The 21704-nt window shown below is 34.2% G+C and overlaps 1 protein-coding gene across 3 annotated transcripts in view; it reads right to left on the reverse strand.

Annotated features, from left to right (window-relative positions):
• The window catches only part of DENND5B (DENN domain containing 5B), a 265655-nt gene that overhangs the window by 105207 nt on the left and 138744 nt on the right, over positions 1 to 21704 (reverse strand). For 2 of the 3 annotated variants that reach the window (XM_051962773.1, XM_051962775.1), the window contains exons 5-7: positions 20976 to 21506; positions 16091 to 16322; positions 3331 to 3472 (exon numbers count right to left, since the gene is read on the reverse strand). In XM_051962773.1, coding sequence (XP_051818733.1) covers positions 3331 to 3472; positions 16091 to 16322; positions 20976 to 21506 — 905 coding nt within the window. The remainder of the gene's footprint in view (positions 1 to 3330; positions 3473 to 16090; positions 16323 to 20975; positions 21507 to 21704) is intronic. The other variant, XM_051962774.1, reaches the window with a different exon arrangement.

Here is a 21704-nt window from a genome sequence, read left to right on the forward strand (position 1 = left end):
AAAAAATCTGGGTCTGGACTGCTTGAGGTAGAAGGATGGGATAATGGCCCTGAGGCCATCAGGCCTCAACAGTGTATAGTTCTGTGGATAACTGGATGCCAGATGCCAATCAATTGGTCTGTGATGACAGGGTTTCCAAGACAGATAGTGAGAGGTGGTGGAAGTGCAGTATCAGATTCCTGCTCATTGCTTTAAACAGCATTATCCTATCACCCAATTGCTTGTGTACTTAATCACTAAAGTAGTTCAAGATTTCTTAGCTAAAATGGTTCCTGAAAGCTTCCATTTATGTACAGGTGTTGGTTCTAAATGGTGGAGAATGTGTCACAGTTAATAAACACAGTTAAGAGTCTGAAGGCCCGGATAACAAGAATGTCCTAGTGGAAGCAAAGTATCAACACTGGTGTGAGAAATCTTCAAAGTATGAAATAAAAAGAAGGGACTGAATGGAACCAGGTGAAGATTTCTCAAGAAGTCTATGAGATGGAGTGGATTAGACCCTAGGCCTAAGTTTCAGGAAGTTACGTGACCTACAGGAAGTAGGCAGCATTTCTGACTACTGGTCAATGGTTACTTTCTTTTCAGTCCATACAATGAACACAAGTCTTCTACTATTTAATCAATTCGCCATTTCTGCCTTGGGAGCACACATTATGCTGGAAGATTGGAGCTGAGAAGCTGCTCAGCTAGTATTTTTGGACATCTCCTTGAAGAGACTGAATAAATGCTTCCTGTGTATATCTGAGGATACCTCTGAGTAGTCATTTTGGGTGAGGGGGTCTAGCATCCCATCCCACATACCACTATGGAGTTGTGGAATAAGGAAGGAAAGGGAAGATGAGATCTCTGCAGCCTGATCCACCTCTGGGGATCTGCCACCTGTTTCCTACAGTGTTGGCCCATGAATAGATGGGGTCACTGGGGCAGGAAGGGAGGAAAACAGACTTTAAACCCCAAGCACCCTTCTAAAACCCCAAGTCTTATCTTCACAGAACTCCTCCTCTCTCCCAACTTTTAAAACTCTTCTCACAACCTGGGCCCAATGTACATTTCCAGCCTCCTTATTCAATACTCTCTTTGATCTCTACTGTATTGCCAAGAAGTATTCAATCTTTTTTGTGCTGGTGGTCAGTCCCCAACCCTTGAATATACTTTCTCCTCAATTCCCTTTCACAGAATCTCTCCTCTTTCAAGAGGCAGTTCAGACACTACCCATTATATGAAGCCTTTCTCAATATCCTCAACTACTAGTGTTCTTCCTAAGTACTGTGAGAAGTAAGATATTAAGGGACAAATCATTTCTCTGAGAGCCTCCATAGCTGTGGATCATAGCATCTGAAGAAGCTGCAAGGCAGCCTTTGTTGATGCAGGTGTTGCAGACTGGGAATGAGATAAATTGGAGGCAGACAGAAGAGGAGACAGGTCAGACAATACAACAGCCTCTCAGTCAGAAAACAGGTCTAAGTTCTCTTTCCTCATGTCTCACTCATGTCTGTCTTAAGTCACTTAGTTTCTTTTTTTTTTTTTTTTTTAATTTTTTATTTAATAATTACATTAAATTGACACTCGTTTCTGTTCCGATTTTTTTTTTTTCCCTCCCTCCCTCCACCCCCTCCCCTAGATGGCAAGCAGTCCTTTATATGTTGGATATGTTGCAGTATATCCTAGATACAATATATGTTTGCAGAACCGAACAGTTCTCTTGTTGCGTAGGGAGAATTGGATTCAGAAGGTATAAATAATCCGGGAAGAAAAACAAAAATGCAGATAGTTTACAGTCGTTTCCCAGTGTTCTTTCTTTGGGTGTAGCTGCTTTTGTCCGTCATTTATCAATTGAAACTCAGGTCTCTTTGTCAAAGAAATCCACTTCCATCAAAATATGTCCTCATACAATATCGTTGTCGAAGTGTATAATGATCTCCTGGTTCTGCTCATTTCACTTAGCATCAGTTCATGTAAGTCTCGCCAGTCCTCTCTGTATTCATCCTGCTGGTCATTTCTTACAGAACAATAATATTCCATAACATTCATATACCACAATTTACCCAGCCATTCTCCAATTGATGGGCATCCATTCATTTTCCAGTTTCTAGCCACTACAAACAGGGCTGCTACAAACATTTTGGCACATACAGGTCCCTTTCCCTTCTTTAGTATTTCTTTGGGATATAAGCCCAATAGAAACACTGCTGGATCAAAGGGTATGCACAATTTGATAATTTTTTGGGCATAATTCCAGATTGCTCTCCAGAATGGTTGGATTCGTTCACAACTCCACCAACAATGCATTAGTGTCCCAGTTTTCCCGCATCCCCTCCGTCACTTAGTTTCAATAAAATGCTAAGTTATTGTGCAGATGGGGGAATCAGGTCATGGAAGTGACACTGACTTGCATAAATTAATAGTGGAGCCAAAATACTACTCGGTTACTCTTGACTCTTAGTCCACCACACTCTGTACATTGAGTTTACCACACTCTGAAAATGTCCTTTTTGGGACTAATAGTGTCCTTTGGTTTTTTCATGGTAACAACTTATTAAAAACACCAATCTTTCACATATTTGTAGTTATCTAAAAAACAAATAAATCCATATATAAGAAGACAATAGCCTTGAATTCTAACCACCTTTATGTCTGTCTGAATGTCATCATCTTATCATAAAAAATAAGGATGCTTCAAGAGTTCCTTTATCTTATTTCTATCTTTGGTTCTGTAAACTGATAAATTTACTGATGTATTTAACTAAAAAGCAATACTTAACAGTCAATCAAAGCAATGAATGACAATTCCAAATAATGTAAATTTTTGTTGTTGCTGTTGCTGAGGCAATTGGGATTAAGTGACTTGCCCAGGGTCACATAGCTAAGAAGTATTAATCTGAGATTTGAATTATCTTGAGTATCTTGAGATTGAGATTTGAACTCAGGTCCTCCTGACTTCAAGGCCGGCACTCTCTCCACTGAGCTACCTAGCTGCTCCATTAATGTTAATTTTTAAAAAGAGGAACATTATAATAACAATTTTTTTTCTACAACAGAAAAGGAAAAAAAGTGATGCACAGATTAAATCCAATTATTATCTTCCAAATTTACATTTAATGTAAAAGATAGAGATTTAATTTAATATCTTAAATTAAAATATTTAATACTTTAAAAATTATTAATCTAATTTTACATTATCTTAATATAAAAGATAATGTAAAAGATAATGTAAAAGAATATCACTTTCACAGGTGTAACCAACATAGATTAACTGCCGTGCCTGAAATTCATAGCCTCATACTCTTCACTTATTACTTAATCCAACTTTTCAGTCCAGTAAGTACTTACTTATTGTTGGTTGTCAGGACATCAGCTTGTAATTTTGGAAAGAACCCTTGTTCATATTTGCCTTGCCCAATCTTCATGTCGAGTAAATGGGGGTGGATGGCACAATGATCCATCTTCATTAGTCGCTGCTCAATGGATTGGGCTGCAAATGAAATATGTAAGCTATTTTTATTGCACTATTGCAGGTCCAATCATGTCACACACCACTCAAGATCAGATATAAAATCCTCTGTTAGGATTCAAAGATATTTTGGATGGCAAAAGAGCTTGGATTACGATCAAGAATCAACTACCAGCAAAACTGAGTATAATCTTTCAGGTGGAAAAGATGGACACTAAGTGAAATAGGGTACTTTAAAACTTTCTGAAGAAAAGACCAGAGCTAAATAGAAAATTTGATCTTCAAGCACAAGATAAATACAAATACAAGCTGCATAAAAAGATAAACAGAAAAGAAAAATCATGTTATTCCATAAAGTTAAACTGTTACATTCACAAAGAGGAAAATGATACTTATAAATCTAAAGAATTATATATTTATTAGGGAAGTTAGAAGGTAGGGGGAAATATATAGACAGTGGATGTGGTATGAGGTAGCTTTGAAGTGATAATATAAAAAAATTTAGGAGTAAAAAAAAAGGATTGCACAGTAAAGGCTGGACCAGAATATATTATGCTTCAATGGAAGTAAAAAAAAAAAAAAAAAAAAAAAAAAAAAAAAAACAAAGGAAAAGTTGAAATATATCTAATTATGGCTAAAGCAGTACTTAGGAGAAATTTTATCTCTAAATGCTTACATAAATAAAGCAAAGAAAGAAGAAATCAATGAACTGGACATCAACTAAAAAAGTTAGAAAAAGAACAAATTTTTAGAAACCCAATTAAATACCAAATTAGAAGTTCTGAAAATCAAAGGACAGATTAATAAAATTAAAAGAAAACTATTGAACTAATATAATAAATAAAATTAAGACCTGGTTTTATATTAAAAAATAAAATAAAATAGATAAGCCTTTGGTTAATTTGATTTTAAAAAAAAGAAAACCAATTACTACTATCAAAAATGAAAAGGGTAAATTCACCATCAAATGAAGTTAAAACTAAAGCAACAAAAAGGAGATATTTTGCCCAATTATATATGCCAATAAATCTGACAATCTAAGTGAAATGGATGAATATTTACAAAAATATAAATTGTCCATATTAACAGAGAAGAAATGAAAAACTTAGAAAAAGAAATTGAATAAGCTATCAATGAATTCCCTAAAATATATATATATATGACCAGATGGATTTATCTACAAGTGAATTTTACCAAACATTTAAGGAACAATTAATTACAGTACCATACAAATTATTTGAACAAATAGATGAAAAAGCAGTTCTAGTAAATTCTTTTTATGACAAATATGTTGCTGACACCTAAACCAGTAAGAGTCCAAACAGAGAAAGAAAATTACAGAACAATTTCCCTAATGAATATTAATGTACAACTTTTGAATAAAATATTATTAGCAAAAAGATTACAACAATTTATCATAAAAATAAAATACTATGAAGAGGTAGGATTTATACCAGGAATGCAGGGTTGGCTCAATATTAGGAGAACTATACCATATCAATAAAAAAACCATACAATTATCTCAATAGATACAGAAAAAGTCTTAACAGCACCAATTCTTAATTTAAAATATTACAGAGCATAGGAATAAATGGACTTTTTTTTTTCTAATGATAAGCAGTATCTATCTAAAACCATCAGCAATCATTGCATATAATAGGGATAAGATAGAAACTTTCCCAGTTAGATCAGGGGTGAAATAAGCATAGTCATTGTCACCACTATTATTTAATATTGTATTAGAAAAGGTAGCTTTATTCTTCACTTAAGAAGAAAAAGAAACTATTAGAATATACCATAAAGAAACAAAATTATCACTCTGAAGATGATATGATGGCATACTTTTAGAATCAGCCAAAAAATTACTTGAAACAACAACTTCAGCAAAATTGCAGTACACAAAATAAACTCTAGCAGTGAGATACAAAAAGAAATTCCATTTAAAATAACTGTAGACAAAATAAAATACTTAGAAGTCTACCTGCCAAAACAAACACAGAAAGAATAAGAACACAATTACCAAATACTTTTCACATGAATAAAGACAGATCTAAACAATTAAAAAAATATCAATTGCTCATGGGTACAATGAGCTAATAAAATAAAAATAACAATAACAATTCTACCTAAATTAATTTACTTATTCAGTCTATATAAAAGTACCAAAAAGTTATTTTATGGAGCTAGAAAAAATAATAACAAAATTCTTTTGGAAAAACAAAAAGTCAGTACCAAGGGAATAAATGGGGAAAAAAAAAAAAAAAAAGCAAAGTGGCCTAACTCTGTGAAGACTAATAGCAGACAATCTCCAGACAAAACCCCATCACACAAAGCTCTCCTAGAAGAAATTAGAAAAGATCTTAACAGAGAGCTAGAAGAAAAATGGGGAAAGGAAAGAGAAGCTCTGCAAGAAAGTATGGAAAAGGCATATAACTCATTAAAAGAAAGATTGGATAAAGTGGAAAAACAAAACAATTTCCTGAAATGTGAAATGGAAAAGGTAAAGAACTTCCAGGGAAACAGAATTTGTGAATTGGAAAAGATAAATAACTCCCAGGAAAGTAGGATTTGTGAATTGGAAAAAGAATTAAAAAAAAAAAAAAAATGAGTGAAATGGAAAAAAATTACATAGACTAAAACACCCCATTTAAAAACTTAATTGGACATATACAAAAAGAAGTAAAAAAAGTTAATGAAGAAAATAACCCTAAATAACTCATTAAAAATCAGAATTGAACAAATAGCAATGAACGATTCATTAAGACATCAAGAATCAGTCAAGCAAAACCAAAAAAGTGAAAAAATAGAAAAAAAAATTAAATATCTACTTGCAAAAACAACAGACCTAGAAAATAGATCTATGAGAGATAATCTGAGGATATTGGACTTCCTGAAAATTATGATGAAAAAAAGAGCCTAGACACTATTTTATAGGAAATCATCAAAGAGAATTGTCCAGATGTAATAGAATCAGAAAGTAAAATAGGCATTGAAAGAATTCATCAAACAGCTTCTGAAAGAGACCCCAAAATAAAAACTCCAAGGAATATTTTGGCTAAATTTCAGAACTGTCAGACTAAGGAAAAAAATATTACAAACAGCCAGAAAAAAACTTTCAAATACTGAGGAGCCACAATAAGGATCACTCAGGATCTAGCAGCTTACACATTAAAGGACAGAAGGGCCTGGAATATGATATTCCATAAGGCAAAAGAATTGGAATACAGCCAAAAATAAACTATCCAGCTAAGCTGAGCATTTTCTTCCAGGGAAGAAGGTGAATTCCATTTATTCCTAATAAAAAAAAACAGAGCTAAACAAAAAAATTGACCTCCAAATACAGGACTCAAGAGAAGCATGAAAGATAAAAAGAACTCTTGAGAATTATATTTTTGTTACAGGCATACATAAAGAGCATGTGTATAATTTGATTTTACTGTTATAATATTTTAAAAAAGGGAAGTAGAAGTGGAAAGGGGATTGTATCAGAAAAAGGGAAAAGAGGAGATAAAAAGAGGGAAATTACATCCCACAAAGAGGCAAAGGAAACCTATCATATCTGAGGGAATTAAGGGAGGGGGAGGAACATTGTGCAAATCTGATTCTCATCAGATTTGACTCAAAGAGAAAATAACAGACATATTTGGTTTACAGAGAAACCTTTCTCACCTCATTAAAAAGTAGGAGAGGAAAAGGGAAAAGGAAAAGAGTAGTCTAAATAGAAGAGAATATAGAAAAAATAAGAGAAAAGTATAAGAAAGGGGGAGGGACTCAAAGAGAGTGGGAGGGATTCTATTTTTTTTTTTTAATAATTTTTTATTGACAGAACCCATGCCAGGGTAATTTTTTACAGCATTATCCCTTGCATTCACTTCTGTTCTGATTTTTCCCCTCCTTCCCTCTCTCCATCCCCTCCCTCCCTTCACCCCCTCCCCCAGATGGCAAGCAGTCCTTTACATGTTGAATAGGTTACAGTATATCCTAGATACAATATATGTGTGCAGAACCGAACAGTTTTCTTGTTGCACAGGGAGAATTGAATTCAGAAGGTATAAATAACCCGGGAAGAAAAACAAAAATGAAAGCAGTTTATATTCATTTCCCAGTGTTCTTTCTTTGGGTGTAGCTGCTTCTGTCCATCTTTGATCAACTGAAACTGAATTAACTCTCTTTATCGAAGAAATCCAGGGAGTGGGAGGGATTCTAAAGAGGGAGCGTGGCATAAGGGAAGTTGTACCCATAAGTTTAATAGTGGGGGGCAGATAAGTGAGGAAAGGAAAAGAAAAGTATAATCTGGGGATAATAAGATGGCAGGAAATACAGGAATTAGTAGTTTTAACCATAAATGTGAATGAGATGAACTCTTCCATAAAGTGGAGGCGGATAGCAGACGGAATCAAAAGCTAGAATCCTACAATATATTGTTTGCAGGAAACACATTTAAAGCAGGGTGATACATACAGAATAAAGGTAAAAGGCTGGAGCAGAATCAATTATGCTTCAGGAGAAGTAAAAAAAGCAGGGGTAGCCATCCTTATCTCAGATCAAGCAAAAACAAAAATTGATCTAATTAAAAGAGATAAGGAAGGAAACTATATCTTGCTAAAAGGTAGCATAGACAATGAAGCAATATCAATACTAAACATATATGCACCAAGTGGCATAGCATCTACATTCCTAAAGGAGAAGTTAAGAGAGTTGCAAAAAGAAATAGACAGCAAAACTATAATAGTGGGAGATCTCAATCTTGCACTCTCAGAATTAAATAAATCAAATCACAAAACAAATAAGAAATTAGTTAAAGAGGTAAATAGAATATTAGAAAAGTTAGGTATAATAGATCTCTAGAGAAAACTGAATGGTGACAGAAAGGAGTATACTTTCTTCTCAGCAGTTCATGGAACCTATACAAAAATTGACCATATTTTAGGACATAAAGACCTCAAAATTAAATGCAGAAAGGCAGAAATAATAAATGCATTCTTTTCAGATCACAATGCAATAAAAAATACATTCAATAAAAAGCTAGGAGTAAATAGACCAAAAAGTAATTGGAAACTAAATAATCTCATCCTAAAGAAGGAAAGGGTGAAACAGCAAATCATAGACACAATTAATAATTTCCCCAAGAAAATGACAACAATGAGACAACATACCAAAATTTGTGGGATGCAGCCAAAGCAGTAATAAGGGGAAATTTTATATCCTTAAAGGCTTACTTGAATAAAATAGAGAAAGAAAAGATCAATGAATTGATCTTGCAACTTAAAAAGCTAGAAAAAGAGCAAATAATCTTCTCCCCCAAACAAATATTAAACTTGAAATTCTAAAATTAAAAGGAGAAATTAATAAAATTGAAAGTAAAAAATTATTGAATCAATAAAACTAAGAGTTTGTTTTATGAAAAAACCAACAAAAGAGATAAACCTTTGGTAAATTTGATTAGAAAAAGGAAAGAGGAAAATCAAATTGTTAGTCTTAAAAATGAAAAGGGAGAACTTTCCACCAATGAAGAGGACATTAGAGCAATAATTAGGAGTTACTTCATCCAACTTTATGCCAATAAATTTAATAACCTAAGTGAAATGGATGACTACCTTCAAAAATATAGGCTGCCCAGATTAACAGAGAAAATAAATTGCTCAAATAGTCCCATTTCAGAAAAAGAAATAGAACAAGCTAATAATCAACTTCCTAAGAAAAAATCCCCAGGACCAGATGGTTTTATATGTGTATTCTACCAAACATTTAAAAAACAATGAACTCCAATGTTATGTAAACTATGTGAAAAAATAGAGAATGAAAGAACCCTACCAAATTCCTTTTATGACACAGACATGGTACTGGTACCTAAATCATATAGGTTGAAAACAGAGAAAGAAAATTATAGACCAATCTCTCTAATAAATATTGATGCAAAAATCTCAAATAAAATATTAGCAAAGAGATAACAGAAAATCATCCCAGGATACACCACAACCAAGTAGGATTTATACCAGGAATGCAGGGCTGGTTCAATATTAGGAAAACTATTAGCATAATTGACTATATCAATAACCAAATTAACAAAAATCATAAGATCATCTCAATAGATGCAGAAAAAGCATCTGATAAAATCCAACATCCATTCTTATTCAAAACACTTGAGAGTATAAGAATAAATGGACTTTTTCTTAAAATAGTATCATCTGTCTGAAACCATCAGTAAGCGTCATATGTAATGGTAATAAAACTGGAACCATTCCCAATAAGATCAGGAGTGAAACAAGGTTGCCCATTATCACCATTACTATTTAATATTGTATTAGAAATGCTAGCTTTGGCAATAAGAGTTGAGAAAGAAATTAAAGGAATTAGAATAGGTAATGAGGAAACCAAATTATCAGTCTTTGCAGATGATAGGATGGTATACTTAGAGAATTCTACTAAAAATAGATTCTACTAAAAAGCTATTAGAAATAATCCACAACTTTAGCAAAGTTACAGGATACAAAATAAACCCACATAAATCATCAGCATTCTTATATATCACTAACAAAATCCAACAGAGATACAAAGAGAAATTCCATTTAAAGTAACTGCTGATAGTATAAAATATTTGGGAATCTATCTGCCAAGGGAATGTCAGGAATTATATGAGCAAACTACAAAGCACTTTCCACACAAATAAAGTCAGATCTAACCAATTGGAAAGATATTAAGTGCTCTTGGATAGATCGAGGGAATATAATAAAGATGACAATACTACCTAAACTAATTATTTATTTAGTGCTATAGCAATCAGACTCCCCCCAAAATATTTTAATGACCTAGAAAAAAATAACAACAAAATTCACCTGGAAAAACAAAAGGTCAAGACTTTCAAGGGACTGATGAAAAAAAAAAAAAATCAAATGAAGATGGCCTAGCTGTACCAGATCTAAAACTATATTATAAAGCAGCGGTCACCAAAATCATTTGGTATTGGCTAAGAAATAAACTAGTCGATCAGTGGAATAGGTTAGGTTCACAGGACAAAATAGTCAATAACTTTAATAATCTAATGTTTGACAAACCCAAAGACTCCAGCTTTAGGGATAAGAATTCAACACTGCTGGGAAAATTGGAAATTAGGATGGCAGAAACTGGGTATTGACCCACACGTAACACCGTACATCAAGATATGGTCAAAATGGGTTCATGATCTAGGCATAAAGAATGAGATCATAAATAAATTAGAAAAATATAGGATAGTTTACCTCTCAGACCTGTAGAGGAGGAAGGAATTTGTGACCAAAGAAGAACTAGAGATCATTATTGATCACAAAACAGAAAATTTTGATTATTTCAAATTAAAAAGCTTTTTACAAACAAAACTAATGCAGACAAGATTAGAAGGGAAGCTGGGGAAACATTTTTTACAGTCAAAGGTTCTGATAAAGGCCTCATTTCCAAAATATATAGAGAATTGACTCTAATTTATAAGAAATCAAGCCATTCTCCAATTGATAGATGGTCAAAGGATATGAACAGACAATTTTGGGATGAACAAATAGAAACTATTTCTAGCCACATGAAAAGATGTTCCAAATCATTATTAATCAGAGAAATGCAAATTAAGACAACTCTGAGATACCACTACACACCTGTCAGTTTGGCTAGGATAATAGGAAAAGATAATGCTGAATGTTCGAGAGGATGTGGGAAAACTGGGACACTGGTGCGTTGGAATCTTTACAAACTGCTGACTAATTAGAGTTGATCTGATCTTACAAGAAGATGTTTTGGGCCAGAACCTGAAACAAGGTACTAAGTAGAACTAATTAGTACAATGCTTGTGTTTGCACCTTTACTCATTGGAGTTCACAAGTATGCCAGCTTCACAAAGTAAACTTTGTAACTTTGTGAGTTCACACCTCCCTTGAAGCTCTTTGGGCCAGAGAGCACTATGGGAGAAAACCCATAATCCCATTCTCTCAGAAAACTCAGATATAAGGCCAGTGAAGAGAGAGCTATTCCAGAATATATTCCACTTGGCTGGCTGGTCGTAGAAGAGAGTTCAGCTAGATTGGAGAGGAGCACTCTGGCGCAGACACAGAGCACTTTGAGAGATTTCAGTGGAATTACACCAGAAGCCCTCTCTCCGAGGCAAGGAGAATATTTTCCATTTGGCTGGCTGGTGGCAGAAGAAGAGTTTTCAGAGGATAAAGCTACGAGTGGAGAGTTCAGTGGACAACCAGATTCATCTTCATCTCACACCACTGTAGTTGGTGGCTGGGCTCCTGCACTTCCCCCACTGAGACCAAGCTGGTCTGAAAGACTCACCAGAAAGCTAGCCGAGGCCCAAGTGAAGGAGACAAGAGATTCATTCCATCTTTGTGCTGGTTGGAGGCTGAAGAAAGCAGAGGGAGAGGCTAAAGGACAGAACCTTTGGATTTGGAGATATTTGGAGGGCTCTAAGCTAACCCAGCTGTGTTTTGAGAAGAACAAGAACTCCAACATTTGAACTCCAACACTGGTGCTTTGTTGGTGGAATTATGAATGCATCCAACCATTCTGGAGAGCAATTTGGAACTATGCTCAAAAAGTTATCAAACTATACATATCCTTTGATCCAGCAGTATTACTACTAGGCTTATATCCCAAAGAGATATTGATGAAGGGAAAGGGACCTGTATGTGCAAGAATGTTTGTGGCATCCCTCTTTGTAGTGGCCAGAAACTGGAAACTGAGTGATCAATTGGAGAATGGCTGAATAAATTGTGTTATATGAATATTATGGAATATTATTGTTCTATAAGAAATGACCAGCAGGATGATTTCAGAAAGGCCTGGGGAGACTTATATGAACTGATGCTGAGTGAAATGAGCAGGACCAGGAGATCATTATATACTTCAATAACAATACTATATGATGACCAATTCTGAGGAAGATGAACCAAATCAGTTCCATTTGTTCAATAATGAATAAAACCAGCTACAGCCAGTGAAAGAACTATGGGAAATGAGTGTGAACTACTACATAGCATTCCTAATCCCTTCATTTTTGTACGCTTGCATTTTTGATTTCCTTCTCAAGTTATTTTGACCTTATTTCTAAGTCTGATTTTTCTTGTGCAGCAAAATAACTGTATGGATATGTATACATATATTGTATTTAACATATACTTTGGCATATTTAACATGTATTGGTCTGCCTGCCATCTGGAGGAAGGGGTGGGGGGAAGGAGAGGAAAAGTTGGAACAGGGGATTTGCAGGAGGTTGGTGCTGAAGGGTTACCCATGCATATGTCTTGTAAATAAAAAGTTATAATAAAAAAAAAAGTAAAAAAAAAAAAAAAAAAGAATCAGTTTATTCAAGTAGTCCCTGCATATATAGTTATTACAGATAAGGAGAGGGATTAGGTAGGACTAGACATATAATTTGACTGGTACAAAGAACTGCCAGCTGAGGCCCTGACTGCTGTGACACAATCGTTTTAAATCTTATTAATCCCTTTTTACAGGTGAGAAAACAGACTGTGCAGATAAATAACTCCAAAAGAAAGGATTACGCACAAGGCACTGGATGGAAGTGAAGTGAAGCAGCATAGTACCCTAAATCTGAGACAAGAGGTGGCATGTTTTAGGCAAGTCAGACCATTATTACCTTGGCCACCACCTCCTTTCAGACCAAAACAGTAATAGCCCAGGACCTTAAGCTCCAAATCTCTGGGAATATCTGTGTCCTCCCAGACCACCATCCCATATTCTCTAATCAGAATTGAGGGGAGAAAGGATCTGCCATCTTACCACTACCAAGCTCTGACCAAACTGCCACAGACAACCAGTTAAGAACTTCAAAAAAAGCAATGCTCCTCAAATCACTCATCTTGCTTTCAGTCCAACTCCCACAGCCACCATCCAGAACAGCAATTCCTATGAGCTGTGAACCACAGGCAGGCAAGCTAGCCAGTCTATCTGGATCACAAAGGCACCCTGAGAGACGGGGGCAGCTTCTACTTGGTGAAATAAACAACTACCACTATCACTCCTTAGACTACAATGCTCAAGACACTGAGCCAAGGAGCTCCTATACTACCCGGACCCTCTACATCTCGGCCCACACTCAAGAATATTAGCTCTGTTTCCAGTCCAGACCTGAAAGCCATCTTCCTGGGCCCACTTAGCTAGTGAAAATTTGGAAAAGATTTTTTTTTTTTTTTACCACCAAGGTCCTGTAAAATGATTGCATAGCACAAATGGATATGGTTTTATCAGTAGAATTAAGAAAAAAAATTAAAGAAAACAAATATATTACCAAGTAAATTATTTTGCTGCATTTTAAGGACCATGAAGCATTTTCATCTGATTAGCTCCCAAAATTTTATAGACTGTCTTGGTTTCCTATTTATAATCTTAGCACTTAGGAGAGTACAAAAGCTTAAAAATCCTTTTTCATATGTTTAAAAGAATGGCACATCATTTAAACTATATCAGACTGCTTGCTGTCTTGGGAAGGTGGGCAGTAAGGGAGGAAAGGAAAAAAATTTGAAACAAAGATTTAAAAAAATGAATGTTGAAAACTATCTTTACATGTATCTAGAAAAATAAATCACTATTAAAAATGCTTTTTCATTCATTCTTTTCTAAAGAAGAGTTCATTTCACAATTGACTAAGGATTAGGAGCTAGGTATACTTTTTGTTCCTTCTCATGGCCAAGAATTTAAATTCAAGTCATTTGTCAACATAAAATATCTCATTAATAAACAAAATATCCAAAGATTCTACATATCCATTTAAAATTATTTAAAGGGTTGTATCATACTCAAAAAGAAAAATTAATACTAAAATTTTTCATACAAATATTGATAAAGGCAAAAAATACTTATTTCAATAACTAAAATGTACCTCTTGTTAATGAAAATGTTATAAATTTATTATTTATGTGTACTACAATAAACAAATAACGTTTATTTTAATCAAATCCTTTTGTAGTTACATAATCAGAAGACATTTCAAATTTATTATTTAAAAATTAAGATTTTCCAAATGAGACAGGGAAAAGTGGTTGAGAAACACTTCCTTGTGTGGCATAAAGGGATAGAAGGCAACATTTTTGCTGTTAATATACAAAAGTGGATAACAATGATCATATATCAATCATGTGACTTAAGCACTTAATTCATTCTAACACTGCTTCATTATACTTATTGTTTTTCTTCCACAAACTGAGAAACTAAAAAAGCAAAAGGAAGCATGAAAGCTTTCCCTGGAAAATACAAAAGAAAGTAAGAATGAAAGGCAGGCATAATTTCTTTCATCTCCTTCTCCCTTACTCCCCCCAAATTTCATTAAACATAAGCCACTAGAAGAAAACTGGTATATATAGTAATAGAAGAAAAAAATTACACACAGTGGAAATAACATGTAAAAAGGGAAATAACTAAGCAATTTTATTTTAACTTACAAACTAGATGTACTTGCTTCTTTTAAAGTGATGTATTTCCCATTCTCCAATTGATAAATGGTCAAAGGATATGAACAGACAATTCTCAGATGAAGAAATTAAAACTATTCCTAGCCATATGAAAATATACTCCAAATCATTATTAATCAGAGAAATGCAAATTAAGACAACTCTGAGATACCACTATACACCTGTCAGATTGGCTAGAATGACAGGGAAAGATAATGCGGAATGTTGGAGGGGATGTGGGAAACCAGGGACACTGATACTTTGTTGGTGGAATTGTGAACACATCCAGCCATTCTGGAGAGCAATTTGGAACTATGCTCAAAAAGTTATCAAACTGTGCACACCCTTTGATCCAGCAGTGCTACTACTGGGCTTATATCCCAAAGAGATACTAAAGAAGGGAAAGGGACCTGTATGTGCCAAAATGTTTGTGGCAGCCCTGTTTGTAGTGGTTAGAAGCTGGAAAATGAATGGATGCCCATCAATTGGAGAATGGTTGAATAAATTGTGGTATATGAATGTTATGGAATATCATTGTTCTATAAGAAATGACCAGCAGGATGAATACAGAGAGGACTGGCGAGACTTACATGAACTGATGCTAAGTGAAATGAGCAGAACCAGGAGATCATTATATATCTCAACAACGATACTGTATGAGGATGTATTCTGATGGAAGTGGATTTCTTCAACAAAGAGAAGATGTAACTCAGTTTCAATTGATCAAGGATGGACAGAAGCAGCTATACCCAGGGAAAGAACACTGGGAAATGAATGTAAACTGTTTGCATTTTTGTTTTTCTTCCTGGGTTATTTATACCTTCTGAATCCAATTCTCCCTGTGCAACAAGAGAACTGTTCAGTTATGCACACATATATTGTATCTAGGATATACTATAACCTATTTAACATGTATAGGACTGCTTGTCATCTGGGGGAAGGGGTAGAGGGAGGGAGGGGAAAAATCGGAACAGAAGTGAGTACAAAGGATAATGTTGTAAAAAATTACCCTGGCATGGGTTCTGTCAATAAAAAGTTATTAAAAATAAATAAATAAATAAATATACATGTACATACACACACACACACACATACACATAAATAAAAGTGATGTATTTCTTATAGAGGTCTGCAAAACACAATGGGAATAATATATAAAAGGGAAAGAGCAACTTTATTTTAAATTACAAACTGTATATACCTGCTTCTTTTAAGGTGTTGCATTTCTGATATATAGAGGTCCGCAAAACAGGTGCTCTTACATTATACAGTCTTATCTTCTCAATCCTTGAGTCAAAGACCCGAAGTAGAGGATCTTTTTCTTCCCACTGGGACATAATTTTATTATCAACAAAGGTGGCAAACATCTGTGTTTCAATGAAGTGTGAAAGAAATGGCAGATAAGGCTCAGGCTGATCAGACAGAAAAGAAGCCTGTAATGAGATAATTAGGCAATCAGTGAAAATGGCATTTATTATCTTTTGCACCCTAAAAATACCCCTATTATTGAGGTCCTTTTAAAATTACACCTTCTAATCTCTTAACACAAAAATGCCCTCTGAAATTTCAAAAGCACTCTCAGCATACCTTTTTATCCTTTGTTTTCTATTTATAATCATTTACAACTTTGTCCACTAATACCACATTTTCAACACCTCATCTCATAGGAGGAACTTCAAAAACTAAATTTTCAAGTGTTCCATCAATTCAGTTACCATATTTTGGCTTCCATCCCATCTAAGCTATGACAGGGGTGATCAAGCACTGATTTTGTCATCACCCATAAATATTTCACTTCCATTTCAGGAACTCAAAAAATTCTTTTATATGGCTATAATCTTCATCTTTCCTTTATGCCCTAGTAATACTAAACCTCTTCTTCAGTTTCACTATGTCTACTCTCTTTATCTAAGTACTCTCCCAGAGCATCATCCCTGTTCTGGCTATGCTATTCTATTATCTATCCACCTCTTATTGAATCAATTCAATTCTCCACTATCTTCTCTCAAATTCCTTGTCCCTTTTCCCTAAAGCCAATCATACCTGCCTAAACTATTCCCATCATCTTTTTGTTTTCACTTATGTCTGCTGAAAAGTTTGATCAAGTCAAACGGGCCCACTATTTATGTTATTAAATCTCAAGTGGTTAACAAGTCAATTCTAACTGTTCTTGAATTGATTCTCTATCTCACTCTCAGATATTCCAAATCTTTTCTCCTCATAAGCCTCTCATAAATATCTCTCTCTATTCTCCCAGCTGAGGAGCTTATCTTACATATCACTGAAAAAAAATTTAAAAATATTTTTCAACAGTTTCCTCTTCTCATCTCACATTCTTCTGACACCATCCCCCAATTTTCTTCCACCACTCTAATTCTGATGAAGTGGCCCTTATTCTTGCCAAGGACAAGTATTTTAAATGTATCCTTGATCCTTCTCATTCCTACAAAATTTTGTTTTCCAGTCCCCACTATCATTCCTTCTCTAGTCTCTGACTTCTAATTATTAATTCTTTCCCTAAAATTTATACAAACACTCCAAATTCCTCCTAGGATTAAATTTTTTTTTTTTTTTTTTTTTTGGCTGAGGCAGTTGGGGTTAAGTGACTTGCCCAGGTCACACAGCTAAGAAGTGTTAAGTGTTTTGAGATGAGATTTGAACTTTTGTCTTCCTGACTTCAGGGCTGGTGCTCTAATTACTAGGTCACCTAGCTGCCCCTAAAACTTTTTTTAAACTACCATCCACACTAGTTATAGTCCTATAGTTTTCTTTCCTTTTTCAGTTAAATTCCTTGAAAAAGTCATATATTTGGTAGCTCCAATTTTCCTCCTCTTCACTCTACAATCAAGCTTCTGACTTTATAATTCACCTCACTCTGCTCTATTTATGCTACTGGCAATACAATTGCCATTAAAATTTTTTTTCTAAGTCTTCATCCTTCTTCTGTAACATTTGAAACTGCTGCCTACCATCTCTTCTTGGATACTTTTCTCTAGGTTTCTATGATCCTTCTCTTTTGGTTTTTATCCTGCCTATTGTTACTGTTCCTTTTTATCCATATTAGAGTCTTCTCTATCCAATATTCTTTGTCTCTTTGATTTCATTAGTACTATCACAAAGTATTTATCAACTGTCAATTTTCTAAGTTATCAGAAACCTACAAAATTTTTTCTGCCATATGTCCCATATGCTGCCCCTTCCTGGGAATAAGACATTTTGAAATATCCTTTTCAGGCTACTTAATTTCTGGTTGAGAAAATCACCATCCTCTCAGTTATCTAGAGTCACTACTTCAATCATTTTTGACTCTTTACTCTAACTGAATTCAATCAAATACTAAATCTTGTTTCTACTTTCATAACATTTCTCACATGCATCACCTTTTCTCCTTTCACACAGCTGTTCAGGTCATCATTACTTCTTGATTAGACCAATGCAACAATAATACTTTGGTTTGGTCTTTCTGCCTCAAATGTCGTTCCACATACTCTAATCAATCTTCCACAAAGTGCCAAAGAAAATTTTGCAAAAGTCAGATTTGATTATTTTATCCTCTACTCAATAAACTCCAATGGCTCCTGTTTATTTTTAAGATCAAAAATAAATTCCTTTAACTTATAAAACTCTTTATCATCTATCATCTTCTTATTTCTCTATCATTTTACACATTACTCCTATTGATGCATCTGGAGTATAATCATACTAGAGTACTTGCTGCTTGGCACAGAAGACTCTTCATCTTTATCTCTTTACCTTTGCACTGGCTATCTATCTCCATTTCTGGAAAGCTCTCCCTCTATATTTCTAGTCTGTTAGAATTCCTGCCTTCCTTAAAAGAGTCAGCTGAAATGCCAACTTCTGCAGGGGCTTCTCCCTTTGAGATTACCTTCTATAATGCAAGTATCTATTCTAATGAGATAATATAATACGTAAACTTCAAACCTAAAAGTGCTACAAAAATGTTAGCTATTTTTATTATTATTATTATGCATCCTGTAACTTCCTTGAAAGTTACAATGCTTCTATTGATTGATTGATTGTATTTCCAGAACTTGGAAAGTGAATGTTAAATATATGTATCTACAGAGATTATCCAAAATGAATTCCAGCAAAAAAAATTTTCAGCTTAAGATTTTATAAAAATTAAAAAGAATCAACACTCAATTTGATAGGAATTTGTAAATTTTTCCTAAGGATAAATCTCTAAGGTCATATAAATTCTCTCTCTCTTCTTTTTATCAAAATAAAGGAAATAAGCATTAAGAGTCTACTATGTACCAGCTCTGTGCTAAACACTTCATAAATTTTATCTCACTTGTGGTTGGGTTAATGGACTTATATTATCTAAATTGGTCCTTATAATAACATGAGGTGGGTGCTATTATTATCATTCTTTTACAGATAAGGAAACTGGGGCATATAATAGTGTGAGGGCATATTAGAACTCAGGTCTTCCTGGCCTCAGGCCCAATGCTCTCTATTCACTGCATTACCTAGCTCTTTTATAGAACTGACAAGATGCCTCAAAATAATTAAGTTCAATGATAAAAATACAAGATTAAGAAATTCTGAAGTTGGCAATTTTTCTGGGATTTATAGACAGGTGAAATCTGGCAACCAATAACAGCTTCTTAATCAACAATTAATGAAAGTGACTGTTATATGTAAGAAAGTGAAACAGCAAGTTGGTTGGGCACCCTATCCAAAGGTCTTTACCTTTTAATGGAGAAAAACAGTTAAAGCACAGTGCCTGGCATACAGTAGGAACCTAATAAACAAATCAACTTAGTTTTTCTATCATCTTTCTTTATATAAATTATCATTAGAAACATATTAGCTGAATGTTCCACTCATTTCTCACAAAGAGAAACTTTCTTTACTATCAAACTATAAAAAAAAAAGACTTCATTTAAGAAAATTTAACTCTCACAGTAAGTACAGATGATAGAAAAGTTACACAATTAAGAAAAATTCAGAATTTACCACACAGAATTATTCTTGGAGGAAAATATGTTAAATTCAAAAGTAAAAAAGTAAAATTTTTACAAATGCAATCTTAATACTTGTATACAAATAACTAGTAGGTAAAAATTTGGCAACCACATTGACTCTCCCAATTGACTCTCCCGATGCTACTATTTTTGATGGCAACTCACCTATACCTCAAACACTATGTTGTTTACTGCTCTTTACCTTTATATTGGGCTAGTTCAGTGGTGAAGAAATAGTATATTGGTTCAAGCATTAATCTCTGGCAGTGACCATAGTACCATCTCCTTTCATCAGTTAGTAAATAAACATTGTTTATTATATGTTAATCAGCTTACTATATCTTCCCTCAGCTTCTCTGAGTATAAAGATAACTTTATGGTTTTTTTTTTACATTTTTGTGTCAATAAGATACTTATATCTTATTTTTTTCTCTAAGAAATAAAAGATAGGAAAGGCTTTGGCTATCCAAGTACTTCATTCCTATTTTCATACTCTAGAATTATCATCATTGACCCATACATTTTAACACATTCCCTAATCAAGCTGTCTTGCTTCAGTGTCCATGGGAACTATTAATACTGCCATACAGCTGGACCTACTTGCTAAATGGGTGAACTCAAGCATGAAGAAGTCCCTCTATGGTGGCAAGAAAATGTTTATTCCTGTCATCCTAAAATGAATATCTGACTGCATTTTTTTTGTAGAAACACTGTTATATATGGTGATTAGGCAGTATAGTAATATGATATTCATTAACTATACACACATTATGGATTGAATAGGCAGGCTTTCATGGTTTGGTTTGAGGACCTACAGGAAAATAAACTATAAATATTCAACAGACTTGAAAACCGTGGAATCTGACCAGTTGGAAAGGTGGGGATGGCCTACACAGGCAACTCTTAATTGTCTAAAAGGACAATCAATTTTATATCTTGAAAAAATTCTACATTGTATCGATACTGCAATCTAGAGTCTATATTCAAATGAATTTTCTAAATGGGTAGAGCAAGAGAAAAATCTGATTCCCTCCCCCTATACTAAGCTATTAATTTCATCTCTTGAGGACAACATTAAAAGGCTAATATTTTTACTTTATCAAAGTTCTGCATCTGCTCCCTATTGGTCAGCCATGATTCCATGTCCTGTGCCGTCTGAATCACAAAAGCCTCGTAATCAGCAAACATCTGTGTGAAGCGATTGGCAAAGACTTCCCGAAGCTGTACATTGAGTTTATAGTCTCTCATTTCTTCTTCTTCACATTGTAGTTTTAAGTTCTTTTCAGCCAGAGAGGCAGAAAGGGCCACTTTTTCTACAGTTACACCTGTCCTCTTGGTTAGAGCTTGAAGACGGGCTATAGTTTCATTGCCTTTCAGTAATTCATACATGTGGATTGTGTTTGTAGAGACATTTCCATTCTTTTTATCACTGACCAGGTCCTTCAGAACCATATTCTTAAATTTAATGCTGCTCTCATTGCAATGTAGGCTACTCTCAGAAGGAATTCCAAACTGAAGGAGAACTTCAGAGATTTCCTGGATAAAATCTAGTTTATTTGGGAACTGTGGAAATTCTTCTGGAAGCTCAATAAAGTGATTATCAATGTCCACAAAGCACAAGTTTGCCTAAAAGGGGAAAAAAATGTCAACATCAAAATTCACTTCTTTTTAAATGTAAGAAACTGTGAAAACATCAAGATTATGTGATCAGTCTTGCCTAATAATAACATGAAACAAACGGAAAAACCCTGTGTCTTTCATTTCAACACTCCAGATGTTAGTGTCCTGAGTATCTATTGCCTTTTCTATATGTCTTTTGTATAA

The sequence above is a fragment of the Antechinus flavipes genome, chromosome 5 (genome assembly GCF_016432865.1).
Source record: "Antechinus flavipes isolate AdamAnt ecotype Samford, QLD, Australia chromosome 5, AdamAnt_v2, whole genome shotgun sequence".
Classification (NCBI taxonomy): domain Eukaryota; kingdom Metazoa; phylum Chordata; class Mammalia; order Dasyuromorphia; family Dasyuridae; genus Antechinus; species Antechinus flavipes.